The sequence below is a fragment of the Carcharhinus amblyrhynchos genome, chromosome 18 (genome assembly GCF_965287045.1).
Source record: "Carcharhinus amblyrhynchos chromosome 18, sCarAmb.v2.hapA, whole genome shotgun sequence".
Lineage (NCBI taxonomy): Eukaryota > Metazoa > Chordata > Chondrichthyes > Carcharhiniformes > Carcharhinidae > Carcharhinus > Carcharhinus amblyrhynchos.
This window is the reverse complement of record NC_137341.1, coordinates 25,405,668-25,420,255: the sequence shown is the minus strand read 5'-3', so window position 1 is coordinate 25,420,255 and position 14,588 is coordinate 25,405,668. Positions and strand designations below refer to the sequence as shown.

Genomic DNA, 14,588 nt, shown 5'->3' with positions numbered 1-14,588 from the left:
TGTCAGACTTTTTACTGAATCAAATTTAATGCAGAGAAATGTGAAGTGATACATTTTGGTAGGAAGAACGAGGAGAGGCAGTATAAACAAATTGCTCTTCTACAGTGGTAGCAGTGTGTATCATTTACAGTAAGAACTGCAGGAACTCACCTAGGTTCCTTAGGCAGCACTTTCCAAACCCAGGACCACTACTATCCCGAAGGATATGAGCAGAAGACACATGGGAACACCATCACCTGCAAGTGCCCCTCCAAGCCACTTGCTATCCTGACGCGGAAATATATCACCATTTCTTCACTGTCACTGGGTCAAAATCCTGGAACTCTCTCCCTAACAGCACTGTGCATGTACTTATACCACGGGTACTGCAGCGGTTCAAGAAGGCAGCTCAACACCACCTTCTCAAGAGCAACTAGGGATGGACAGTAAATGCCAATAAGTGAATTTAAAATAAAGATACAGTTCTAAAGAGGGTGTAGGAATAGAAAGACCGGAGGTACATTGTTGAAGATGAAAGGACAGATTGTGAAAGAGGTTATTAAGGTATAAGGGAACCTGGGCTTTATAAATAGAGGCATAGGGTACAAAGGCAAGGAAGTTATGGTGAACCTTTATAAAACACTAGTTCAGCCTCAACTGGAGAAGTGGGTCCAATTCTGGGTAGCACACTTTAGGAAGGCTGTGAAGATTTCAGAGACTGTGGAAAACATTTACGAGAATATTTCCAGGGATGAGGAACAAATGGTTTGACTAGAGAATCAAGGGTTGTTCTCCTTAGAGGAAAGAAGGTTGAGAGGAGATTTAATTGAGGTGTTCAAAATCACGAGTGTCTGGACTGGGGAGACAGGGAAAAGCTATTCCCAGTGGCAGAAGGGTTAAGAACCAAAGGACAGCAATATAATGTCATAAGAACCAAGGCAACATGAGGAAAAACATATTTACACTGTGTATTATCAGGATCTGAAAAGCATTGCCTCAATAAGGTGGAGGCTTTCAAAGGCAAATTGGATAATTATCTGGGGAAGGAAATTGTTGAGGTGAGCTGGGGGAATGGGTGTAGCTTTTGCAGAAAGCTGACATGGACACAGTGGGCTACATGGCCTTCTTCTCTGTTACAATTGTATAATTTTAATTGATGCCTTGCTTTGTTTTAAAAAGATTCCAGAGTGTGGCAGGAGCAGATCCAGAGTTCTGACCAGAGTTGAGTGAAAAAGCCAGGATGAAGGGGGCAGGGCAGTGTGGAAACAATAAACAGGAAATGTTCCAATCACAGAGGGTTCAGTTGAAGAGAGAGAAAAGAGTGAGAACGAGATTCTGTGTGAGAGGAACTCATTGATAGAGAACAACCCGTTTCTATTTCCTGCCCAATCTCTGCTGAGGTCAGTACTTATTGGTTGTATTTGTACACAGGATTCAGTCTGCTTGCATTTGGCAAAGTGGGACCCAAACTCATTCACTCATGACCCTTCTCGTTGGGAGGACTCCCATCAGGATCGTAAAATGACATTCAGACAGTGGACTGAATTTTCTCATAGTGCTCATTTTATGGGCAAAAATCAAGTGTAATGAGCAGCAGTTTTGGGGACCAAAGTCCCTATTCCCGGAGTATGTCTGAGATCTCGATGCGTATTGAATTTGACCATTTTTCATTAGTTACTGCCCCATGACCTGATTTAGGCTCCTCTCCAGAGTGATAGGTAGTGATTATAAGAGTTGGGATCAGGCTGTCTTCTTTAGGATTCAGCTGGGTTGCTGCAGCCCTAATTTTTGAAAACATTTACTGAAGAGCCATGGTGCTCCCGTGTCCAGAGTATTGAATTGCTTCTTCCATCACTGCCCTGCAACTTGCCAGTGGCCCAGATTACGATAATATGTCCAATTTTGTGTCAGCCTCTCGCATCTTAGTTGGGGCTAACAACATGCATCACATCAGGCCTAAATACAAGCCTGAAGGAATCTTGTATCACTCCACACTGTGATTATGTAAGAGTGTCATGAACTTCCTTTCCTGCACTGTGGTTACAAGAAAGCGTCACTAATACTCTCTCACTCTGCATTGTAATTACATTCTTATGTCACTGGCTATTTAATTTCCAATGCCCTTGAGTTAAATTTTAGACATCTGCCCCACGCTGCAGTATTCCCCAGTATTCAAACTCCCATTAAACATTTGCTGGATCATTACCGTGAAATTTCCTCCATGATCCACGAACAGCGGTTTGAAGAATGGGGCTGGATTGGGAGTTATCACCCACAGTTTCTTCCGCAGTCTGTAACAGGAGATTAATCAGTATTTATATTTCAGTGTAACACACCCAAAAATGTACTAAATTAAAAATTGCATTGAACATATTGCCCACATCAAGTCACCATACATATGTGTACTTGCAGAAAGGGTCTAAGAGAAATATAGAAGGATGCATTGTTTTAACATCACATGCATTTCTGATTCTGAGAGCTTCTTAGTGAATACTTCACTGTTTCTTCCCTAGATGCTTCACAATTTTGTGCACAGGAAAGCTTCTCTCTCTGGTTACCCATTCATAGCTCTTCAGAATGGGCAATGACCCTAAGACAGAGCTGATCTTAAATCCAGATGACCCTTTGACAAGGCTTTGATTACTAAGGCTTACAGATGCTATCAGACCTGCAGAGATTTTCCAGCATTTTCTCTTTTGGTTTCAGATTCCAGATTCCAGCATCCGCAATAATTTGCTTTTACCCTAAGACAGAAGGTTGTCTGGGATTGGGTGAGTGAGTGGAAGATCTGATAGTCCCTGAAATGTTCTGTTTTCACTGCTGTCCAAATAAAACCGAGTTAATGGGGTCCTGTGATTGGCTTTTATCAGTCTTTCCTCCACTGAGGTTGTGGGATACGGAGAGTGAGGAGGGGCACCTGGCAACAGGTGATGGGGATACAGTTGCTGGTGCAAAATGGCAGTTAGAGCTGTTTGCACTGCCTCAAAACGTTCTGTACTGTCATGCCTGCCGCTATGAGAACCCATCTTCCAGCACAGACTGATAGCCTTCACTTACAGGACATAGATAATTCATCTCTAGGACATAGAGCCCTTAGCTCCAGGTCATAGATCCTTTAGCTCCAAGACAGATCCCTCCTCACATATAGGCAGTCATTGTCTCCTGTTTCTGCAGATCTCAATCCACAGAGGATGCAGGAGGCTGGAGTATCACAGGACAGAAAAAGAATTGATCCACAGTTCAGTGATGTCTCCCTCCCTGTTTCCAACAGGCGGCAAGAACAGACCCACCTGCCTGACCTTGGAAGCCTGGATGGGAATGGCAGCAGAGGTTAGCAGCCTTGAGGTCCAGCAACATGCCTACTACCATAGTTGAAAGTGGATCAATGACCTCCTCCGCACTGCCAGAGTGATTCTGAGTGAATGCTGAGCACAGTGTGGCTGTCCAATGGGCAAAATGTTTTCTATGTCTTGCATGTTTCTAAAATGCTGTGGGCCTCAACGTGAGGAGGGATCAGCTGGGTGAGTGAATGAACAGTGTATCGCAGCAGCAGCTGCCCCAGGAGAGATTGCTGCATATGGGAGACAGGGATTTGCCCTCGAAGTTAGCATCCTCCAAGTCCCATGAGAATAGACGTGGGAAAAAGACAACTTAGAGGCCTTATCAGGTTCCAAAAGGATGACAGCCAAATAGATCATGTCATGTAGACTTTTTTGTTCAGTGACTGATGGCTTCTGACTGACAATGTGAACTCTTGCACTGTCATCTGCCCATTTACAGAGGTGTACAGGGCATAGGGCTTGAAGAGGCTGGGCAATAGACCTTGATGAGTACAAAATGTTTTGAGATTTGAGGGTGAGGCAGCCTGGTGGTCTTCCTAGTCTGGTGGTGGAAGCACTCACTGGGTCATATAGCAGAGTTGATGCAGAGCAGTCCAGACAGCAGAATTATTACTTGAGTAGACCGGTTGTCTGTTCAATTGTGGCCTGGGTCGACCCATGACAGACATTGTAAAAGTTCCTTGGCTGTCATGCGAGGGTTCCTCACTGGTGTCAAGCCAACTTTTGAGATGGTGCCCCTTATCAATGAGGAACGGTGCACAGAGCTAGAATAACTCCTGGGATCGCTGATGCACATAGGCATTATGAGTGCTCTCCAGGAAGCAGGCACACACTTGCAGGATGCATTAATGCTAATCACAAACTAGTTGGATGTTTATTGAGTAGATGCCTATTTATGATGACTGCAGGCTGATTTAAGGGAGCTTTGGCAGATGCAATTGATTACACCTTGCAATGGCCCAAAGCCAACAGACCTTTCTGCTGGTTATTAGGGTCAATGTGGCAACACATCAACACTCTAAGTTCTTTCAAATGGTGCACTGATCACTTCCCTAATGCAGCTGTGTGCAGCTGCCTGGGATATCTTGCACATGTTCCCAGTGGATCCCTGGAAGGTGCCAAAGATGATTTTTATCATTGCTGACTTTAGATGCCAACCAAACCCATTGGTCACAGCATCATGCAGTAATCAGTGATGGACTCCTGAAGGAGACAGGATCCAGTAAAATTTGGCAGAAGTCAATGAGTCTTTGAAATAGCTGTTGAGACAGGGCAAACACTGTTGCTGGAATATAGACCAGCCTAAAATGCTTCTGAAAAAAATCAAAAACCTAATTTCCTGTGAAAGTTCAGCAAATTATGACCCAGAATTACTAACCATAATAGCAGTAGATACATCATCTGCAGGTCTCTGTGCAGTATTATTTTAAGTACAGAGAGATGGTAAACGTAGAACAGCTTACTTCATTTCAAGGTCATTCAGCAGATGCCTTTACGCAGGCCTGTCATCCCTGTGCACCACACATTTTATTTGGAAGTCAATGTTTAATTCCAGTCAGAGGTATGCACACATGACATAATGAGGTGAATTTTCCTGTTTCGCCTGCTATGGGAATCGGAGTGGGCGAGGCTCAGGCCAAGGAAAGGTTCTTCGACTTCGGGTGGGATTTTCTGGTTTTGGAGCGAAAAATCCCACCTAACGATTTTTCAGCAAACTCAGTTGCTTTCTTACTGTTTCCATGTGATATGACCACCTTACTGCCTCCCCGCTACTTGCATAAGTTGGGCCCTCAAAGTGTCTGTGCGTTCTTCCAACATTCTCTGCGTCAAGATATGACTCATATCCTGTATCTTCATTCTTATAATTATTTGACTCCTTTGTCACAGACTCCCTTAACAGTGGAATCATGCCCCTATTCTGCTTCTGAAAACCCACTGCTGAACATCTTGCGGCAGATTCTTGTGATTGAAGCATGACAATATTTGACAGTAGGTTGGAGTGGTGGTTTAAGGCAAGGGTGATAAAGGGATATGGAAACAGGGTTGGACTGAATATTGTATTTCCCTATTACCCTGCGTAATTGTAACAAACTGTGATTCGAGGACAGCAGCAAAGTCAAAATGAGTTTTTGTGGAATACAAGAGGACTGAACTGATGTGACTTTTAAGAAGACTAATGGCTGCCTTGAGGTTGATGCCACAGCTGCATGATTCTAGCGTCTGTCTGCCCTGCTTGCATTTTTATATTTTTAGTTAAGCTGACAAGCAACTTCCGGAGGAAATGTGATTCAGTAAAAATGAAAGAAGGCAGTGAGGGACGACAGCCAAACCAAGTTAGCAGTATGTCTCTTTAACAGAGGTGGCTAAGCAGTCTTGAAATGTTTTTTCACAGCCTCCTCTTAACCTTACAATCTGACTTTAGAACATTAGCCATCCCTAAATATCGATTTGATTATGCAATGGTTGATGTGGAACTGAGTCATGCACATCAGCACACACAAGATTCGGTCCCCAATCTATGTGGGCCGAGTTCCTCTCAACTGCAATGGAAGTAGGGGTTCTATTCATGGCTTTCAGATCCCTTGGGATCAGCAAGGAAAATGAGCTCTGCTTTCTGGTCCTAATTATTCCAATTAACCCTGTTGAAAATGTACAGGGTGGTTCTCCCAGCCTGCTGCATTGCTCTAGCAGTGCAATAGACCAGGAGAAATCAGTGAGGCCATTTAGTGGGCTCCCCATTGGGGGTGCCATGGCCTCTGCATGTCTCTGGTTCCAAGATTTTTGGAGTAATCAGCTCTGCGTCACAAGTTGGCATGCAGCTGATTTGAACATTTAAATCGCAATTTCAATGTCATTCGCGGGCGTGGGACTGAAGTCTCTGGGCCGCTAGCTTCTCCCACCACCGCCCCCCACCCCCCCCCCCCCAATCCCCCAAGCCAGGAGTGATTCGCTCCAGCAGAGTTCATAAATGGAGAACGGGCAGTCCACCCCACTGGTGGGAATATATGACAATGAAGACCACCCCCTGCCCCCCCACGAGGTTGGGTAAGGGGGGTGCCCTCCGGATTGTGCCAGGCTGACAGTGCCAGCCTGGCCCCTGGCACTGCCCAAGGAGCAAACTGTCAATGTCCAAGGGGCATCTTGGCATTGCTCGTCGAGCACTGGAGAGTGTCGAGGGGCAGGGCGAAAGGGGGAAGGGCCTGTTGGGAGGTGATCATTGGGGGTAGGGGGTCCCACTGCCACTTTGCCATAGGATTGCAGGCAGAGGGTTGGGAGGGGTGCTGGGGCGGCCTGGTGGGAGGGTGGGGGAGGTGGAAATCAGAGCAGCCGGGTACTGGGGTGGTCAGGACTGCGGAAGTGGGAATGGGTGGTCAGGGAGATTGGGGCTAGTGCAGGGACAGGAGGGGTGATATCAGGGCTTGCCTAGAGAGGTCCAGAAGACCAGTGATCAAGGGGTGGGGAGGTTTGGAGGGGTAGCGATGTGGGGTCGTGGGGCTGGCCAACGATTGGGCTGGCCTGTGATCGGGAAGCCGGCAGTGTAGGGCCACTGCACATATGTTGATCTCGAAGTTGACAAATCAGTGCATGTGCAGCAGCCCGCTCAGTGCTATGCTGCCTCTCCAGTAGGAATCGGCTGCACCCGCTGATTTTCTGAGTGAATTATGTCCTAGCACTCTGTGATACACGGAGTGTCGGAGGTTCATTCTATCTTGCTAAAAAAAAATTGTTGGGAGTTACTCCAGTTTTCACACAAATTCACCATTTAGAATTTCTTTGGGAGAATCGCTCCTGCCCACCAACCCCCCACCCCCCACCCCCACCTCCCCCCAACCACTCCGTGAGTTTCTTTGAAGTTAATATTGGTATGGCCTGTGAAGTCTCCATGGTGAACTATCCTGCCAACAGTGACTGTTGGGTTCACATGTGAGGAATGGAAGGGATTTGAGCTGTTGGCATCTTGCAGAATGGGAAGGGACTTCATCCACTGGAATTCTGGATGATAGGAGTGAATTTGTAGGAATTAGGTTCATTGGACTTAAATAGAATGGATGCAAATTGGTGAGGCTTTGATGCATTGAGATTTTGGGAATGAATTAGAAGAGGTTGTTTTATTGATATTCTATACAATGGTATCATGGCTGCTTTTTGATTCTTTATTTGATAATAGTTTGGGTGAATCCCTGTGAAGTTGCAACACCAGATTTCAGTCCTTGTCTGACCACAACTTTCCTGGAGTCACTAGATAGTGATCAGGATCAGGAATCTGTTAAATATTATGGAGTGCTAAAGATAATAGTTAAACTTTGTATCATGAAGCAACAGACTTTCCAATGTCAACAGAATGGGTGTGAAATGTCATTGGGGAAAAGCATGGCCTTATCTTGTGTTCTGCAGTGCTTGTATAAAGAAACACGTGACAGTAATGACATCAGCCATGAGGAAATTGAAGTGTAACTTTAGGTGCTAGGATAATAAACATGGTAGAGGTAGAGGTATGGAAAGATAACAGATGATAAAGCTTGTTCTTCAAAGGATTTAACAACAGTTGCATCAGAAAGTGTAGTTTCAGGGAAATAAGTTTTCAATAAAGAATTACAACGGTTTACATGAATTGACTGTCTTCAAAGGATCTGGGATTAGATACATCATGAGGTTTTATCTATGCTGTGTACCTTTAACATGGATATAATGTGCTGTAAAAAGGAGCATGGTTTTCAATAATTCCTCAGGGGCCTCAAAAGAGAGAACTTGAGTTGACCATTCAAACCGATCATTAATCAAGTTTGATCCATATACAACACTACAAAGCAAGAAGGAAGGAGTAAAAACAGAAAATGTTGGATAAACTCAGCATCTGTGAAGAGAAACAGAGTTAATGTTTTAAGTCTAAACGACCCTTCTATAGGTCTGAAGAAAGATAGAAATGTAAAGGATTATATCGTTGGAAGGGGGGTGAAGGAGATGGGGCAGAATGGAAGATCAGGGAAGGGAGAAAATTGACTGCTAACGGACTTTTGTTCTCACTTTTCAACCCAGGAATCCTGAGCCATGAGATCTGTTAATTTGGGCAGGAATCCCACATAATGACCCTCAGACATTCCGTTGGAACAGCTGAGTCTGTAACTGAGGAATGATGTTTTGTATTTAACACCCAATAATAGTAAGCACCCTTTAATTGAAAAAATCATTGCAAGGCCTTTCACCAGAGCATAATCAGGCAAATCTGGATACTGCACTAATGAAGGAGAGATTCAGTCCAAGGTCTAAAAACCTTGTCAAATAAACCAAAGAATTTAGTCTTAAGGGATACTTAAGGGAGAAAGAGGTAAAGAGGTTTAGGGACGGAATTCCAGAGTTTAGGGCCTAGACACAGCTGTCAAGTGGTGGCATACATGAAATGGGGGATGCACAAAAGATTGGAATTGAAGGAATGAGGAAGTTGGAAAGTTGTAGGCCTAAAGGAGATTATAGAGATAGGGAGGGAACAAGCTACGGAGGAACTTAAACTGAATGGCTCACTATATAGTAAATTAGCTAAGGCAGCAACACAATCCTGTCACATTCCCATGTTGATGATTTCAGCATCACCATCATTTTACTTCAGTTTGATTGTGTTGACTGAAAGGACCAATTGAGATAATTGACTTTGTGTGGTGCAATATAACACCTTAAACATTAATTAATGCATTCCTTCTTTATGAAAACTTCACATCAGTTTCATTAGGACAAGATGAGTCACTATTGACAAAGTCACTAGGGCCAAAAAAAGACTTGATTATTACATTAACAGTGATGGTAATTTAAAATTTTAATCATGCATTCAGTTTTAGAAGAGTTTTCTCTCCAGAAGGCTTATCGCGAAGTTCACATTCCAGGAATGGATGATTTCAACAAGCCTCTCTGAATTAATCTATATACTAAAGTGTATAAACTACATCTTTTCCCCACCATATCTTACCAGCTAATGGAATCTCTACAACATTGTAGTGAAATCCGATATTTTTCATTCAAGCCTTCTCAACAACGGGCGGAATTCTCCAAAAAAAATTCTTAAGTGTTGAATTTGGGTGAAAACTGGAGTTATTCATGCTGTTTTTTTCAGTGGGAGTTCAGAAAAGAATCTCCCACACTCAGTGCACTGCAGCGGCCACCAGTGTGAATATTATTAAATTTCAGGGGTGGGGCCTGTGTTCCCGTTGGAGAGGCTGAAATCAGCATGTTGAGTGGGCTACTGCGCATGTGCTGATCTGTCAGTGCCGAGATCGGTGCATGTGCAGTGGCTCCGCACCACTGGCCTACCGATTGATCGTTGGCTAGCCTCATGACCCCTGCAAAGTCAGATCTCTGTCCCCCTACCCCCAGATCCCTGGCACCCCCGACCATTCCTGGACCCAGCCCTGACTCCCCCACCTCCTGGCCCGCTGTGATCTCCAGTCCCCCGCTACCGATTTCCCCCACGACCTCTGTAGTGCTGACCACCCACCCCCCACAGCAGGCTGACCATTGCCCTGGCTGACCACCCCCTGCACCCCCCCAAGCTCACCCTGATCACTGGCCTCCCTGCTTCCCCCACCAATGCTGCCTTTAGAGTGGCAGTGGGGCCCCTCCCATCAGGTCCTGCCCCCTAGACCCCATTCTCTTATGCATCGCCCCCTTGGTACTGTCCCATGCCTAATTGGCAGTGTTAAGGTGCCCCCTGGGCATTGGCACTTTGCACCTTGCGCACTGCCAGGGGCATAGGCTAGCACTGCCAGAGTGCCAATGCCTAGGCGACACCCCCCCACCACCCGACCCTCTTGAGGACCCCTATTGTCCCCCCTCACTCCAGTGGGGACCTCCACTGGTTCTCTGTTAGTGGGGAGCTACTCTAAACCCTGCTCGAGTGAACCACTCGGGTGGGGGGGGGGGAGATCCTTGCATGCTCATTCAAATGATATTTAAATTACTATTTAAATTGTCTTTGAGCCTCCCCACCGATTTCTGGTGCACAGCAGACACTGCCGGAAATTTGCCTCTGGGAGATGCAAGTGAGAATCTCCCAGCCTGCTGCACTAATTTATTAGTGCAGTGGGATGGGTGAATCAAGGCCAATGTGTGTGTGGAGAGCATCCTTTGTGTAATAATCTATCTCACACAATAAGAGAAGAACGGAGAAGAAAAGAGCCTGTGAAGAGAATGGGAGAAGGTTTAGGAGAGAGAAGGGCTGGTCAGATTTAGTTGTTGTGTGCGCGTGCTTGCACGCGCGCGCCAGTAAACAGGACAAGAAGTGAGGAACATGTGGGGTGATCTTACCTTTGAGGGATGTTGAGAGAAATAAACACTACAACTCCAATCAGTACAATGATGAAGCAATAGACGAAAGGAAGCCAGGATATCTGTCCAACGTCTGTCTTGCACACTGCTGTAGAGTGCCAAAAAAAGACTTGATTATTACATTAACAGTGATGGTAATTTAAAATTTTAATTATGCATTCAGTTTTAGAAGAGTTTTCTCTCCTGAAGGCTTATAGCGAAGTTCAAATCTATATTAATGTTATCCAATCAGCTGCTCTGATACTGGTACAAGAGGAAGGTACTCCAGACGCTGGAAAACTAAAATAAAAGCAAAACATTTTGGAAATATTCTGCAACTCTTGCAGCACCTGTGGAAGATCAATGGCCCAGTTTCATCACAACTGGGAGCACTTTGAGATATAACAGTGTTTAGGCAAAGGAGGAAAAGTAGGTTGGGGAGGTAACTAAAGAGCAAACTGAAAGATTTGTGAGATGGAGGAAGGCAGGAGAGATAAAATGACAAAACAGGTTGTTGGATGTTCAGTAGTTGACAACAGAGGTTGTCTTGACATCTTCTGCCATTTTTAGTAGGTAAAGGGCACCTCTGCTCAAGACAGAAAAAGTTGGGTTTTGGATGATATGCATGACTTTGAAGGTCTGCTTGCTGGCACATCTTTGTGGTTCTAGGCCCATGCCTATGATCAAAAGTCAGATTCCTTTAGGCCAGTAGAGTGTCATTCATTGCCAGAGGTCTCAGTTCCTTATCCGAGAGGAATAAAGTACTGGCTCCCACGTCTAAATTGAAATTAGTGAGATGATATTTACTGAGATGTCCATATTTCAAAAAGAGGATCCAGGGTTCTTGAATTCACTCAAGAAGCATAGTTGGTTTCTTACTGGTGTGATATCTCAATCCATTGGATTGTCTCGGGATCCTCTATCATGTGAGTGTCTTAGCTTTGTATACTTTTTTGAAGAGTCCCAGGCAGCTGCAGTTGAAGCACTACATTAAGATTGCTGGATATTGCTCTTTCCTGTGAGGACATTTGCCTCCACAGCACTGAAATGGTCACCTATCCTCTTGTGGTTGGCTTGGGCTTTACCTTCTTTGGCCTAGAATCTTTCTGTCCCTTTGTTGCTTTACTAGCTGGACAGTTGGAGTTGCTCTGTACCAAGGCTTGCTTTGGCCATATAAAATGGATCAGTGCTGTTGACTGATTTCAGGCAGTCTTTGGATGGTCTTTTCTAAAGTCAGATCTTGCTTGGCCTGTGATATGTCTGAAAGGTCATCGCCAGCCACTCTGACAATAATTGTTTGTCATGAATTCTGACTTAAGGTCACCATAGTCATAACCTTAAGCCAGTCTGTATAATTTGTTTATAAGAGTCAGCTGGTTCTCCAGACTATTGGATATGTTTATTGGATTTTGCAGTCTATAAAATTTTATTGCTTCTTCGGCTAATATATACATGAAAGTATTTTAGAGCTTCATTACATTTATTTGAAGATTTGTTTACTCTACCTCACAATTTTATATTTGGTCTGGCCCTTGGATAAGTCCAAATTGTTCTGGTAATGTTGATTTGTTGTCCAGGGTTGCTTTAAAGTTCAGGTGAGTACAGCTTTAAATGCTGCACAAAGAGTAAAGAGTCTTCCTGCGCTTGTCACGTTTTGGCCAATTCCCATGGGTAATAGCAGTCCCGGCTTCTTTGGGGTCTAGCATTTTGCAACAGATTGTTAACAACTGGGGACCTTCACTGCATTTTCAGAGGTTTTACAATTGATTCCTAGCTTTTCTTAATCTACAAAACAAGCTTGGTCACCACATGAATCACCACATGGTGTGGTTCTAATTCTGAACAAGGGCAAGCCTCAGTACTTTCGCAGACTGGCTGCTCTCATTATTTTACAGCACTGTAGCTTTCTATTCAAGTCCTGGCTTAGAACTGAACTTCTTGTTCATCTTTGGTAGGTCCTTCAACTCTGCACTCTGGAAATTCACAACAGATCTTCATGAGACCTTGCGAAGTCCTCAGCTGTACAGTGGAATTTTTTTTTTCTCTGCGTTTCTGCTTCCAATCCTACAACAGATTGTTTTTCAGGCAGTCTCCCTCTGTGTTTTTACTTTGTCAGGTCAAATGCTACTTCTTTGGTTTTCCAGCTTTCAAATTTCTGCTCCAGCTCTTCTGAGGCTCTTTCCATTAGCTGTCACCATGTTGTGTGCTTGTTCAGTAGGTCTCACCAAGAGGTTCTGAGTCTTCTATCGTTGAGCATTAACTATTTATTGGTAATATGTAACTATATACATATAAGCATTGTATACTCCAAGCTATTGTTTTCATTGGAGCATCAAAGGATGAGGGGGAACCTGATAGAGGTTTACAAGATTATGACAGGCTTGAATAGAGGGGATAGGCCAAGTCTTTTTCCCAGGGCCAAAGGGTCAATTACTCAGGGGCACAGGTTGAAAGTTAGAGGGAGAAAGTTTAAAAGCGATATAAGGGGTAAGTTTTTCATACAGAGGGTGGTGAATAACAGGAACACACTGCTGGAGGAGGAGGTGGAAGCAGTTTCTGTAGCAACATTCAAGAGGCATCTAGATAGATACATGAATAGGCAGGGAATAGAGGGATATGAACCACATAGAGGCAAGAAAATATTAAGTTAGAGAGGCATCTGTGTCGGCACAGGTTTGGTGGGCCGAAGAATCTGTCCCTGTGCTATACTGTTCTTTGTTCAATGAGCTAACCCCATGTTTGCTTCCATACTTGGATGGGACATTGTTGTGGAAAGGAAAGGGCACATTGGAGATGACTGAGAAGTGAACCAGGGTGTCACAGAGGAAACAATGCCCTCAGAATACTAAATGGGGAGGGGAGGGGGAGATGTGTTGCGGTATCATCATACTAGAGATGAAATGGACATGATTGTGGGCCCTATCAACCTGGGTGAACAAAGAATTCCCAGTTATAGAAAAAGGAAAACATATTAAAAGCTGCTGGTTTAAGAGGCTGCATCATCAGAACAGATGCCATAGAGATGGAGAATCGATGAGAATGGAGTCCTTACAAGAAGCAAGATGTGAAGAAGAGTGGTTAACAGAGAAATCAAGGAAGGGAAGGTCAGAGATGAGCCAGATTCTGATGAGGGAAGGATGGAAATTGAAATCACATTTGATTAAATTTGTCAATCCATGATGAGAGCAGGAAAAAGTGTTAATACAATCATTAAGATACTGGAAGAAGAGATGGGGTCATAATCCAATGGGAGTTAGGAGGAGGAGTCTGCCTGAAAAGTTAGCAGAGGCAGAAAATCTCATTGCATTTAAAAAATACTTGTTTTTTCCCTTTGTTGATGGATGTGGCCAGCAGTTAGTGCCCATCACTAATTGCACTTAAACTGACCAGCTTGTTGGGCCATTTCAGAGGAGAATTAAAGGTCAATGACATGGCTGTGGGCCATATCAGGTAAGGGTGGCAGATTCTGTCCCTAAAGGACATTAGTGAACCAGGGGGAGTTTTATGACAATTGTTAATAGTATCATGGTCACCAATGAGCAATTCTCAATCCCAGATTTTATTAACTTATTTTAAATTCCACCAACTGCCATTTGATTCCATGTCCCTAGAGTGTTAGCCTGGGTCTCTGGATTACCACTGTGCCATCATCTCGCTGATGTGCACTCGAAGTGCTGCAACAAAGAATTATTGACCAAGATCTGAAATTGGGCTGAATAATTCCACCTCAGCCAGCACAGACACAGTCGCCAGAATTCTACTGTCCCTCCTGCCACAGGAATCAGAGCATGCACGGGGCAGACATAGGAAAGTCCGTTGACCTCGGGTGGGATTTTCCGGTCTTGGGTTGAGAAAGGCTGTAAAATCCTGCTGAATGAGTGGATGGTTTCCTTTGGTGCAGTCATTTTTTTCTATGTTTCTTTGGTTCTGTATAAATTCAAGGAGAGCACTTTGGGCAAGAACTTCTAGCTGTGC

At 44.4% G+C, this 14,588-nt stretch overlaps 1 protein-coding gene across 1 annotated transcript in view; it reads right to left on the bottom strand.

The window, feature by feature from the left end:
- LOC145354666 (interleukin-21 receptor-like) overlaps positions 1-14,588 on the bottom strand; it is a 62,510-nt gene that overhangs the window by 21,042 nt on the left and 26,880 nt on the right. The window contains exons 7-8 of the mRNA XM_080206099.1: positions 10,614-10,722; positions 2,186-2,270 (exon numbers count right to left, since the gene is read on the bottom strand). Of these exons, the coding sequence (XP_080062225.1) occupies positions 2,186-2,270; positions 10,614-10,722 (194 nt within the window). The remainder of the gene's footprint in view (positions 1-2,185; positions 2,271-10,613; positions 10,723-14,588) is intronic.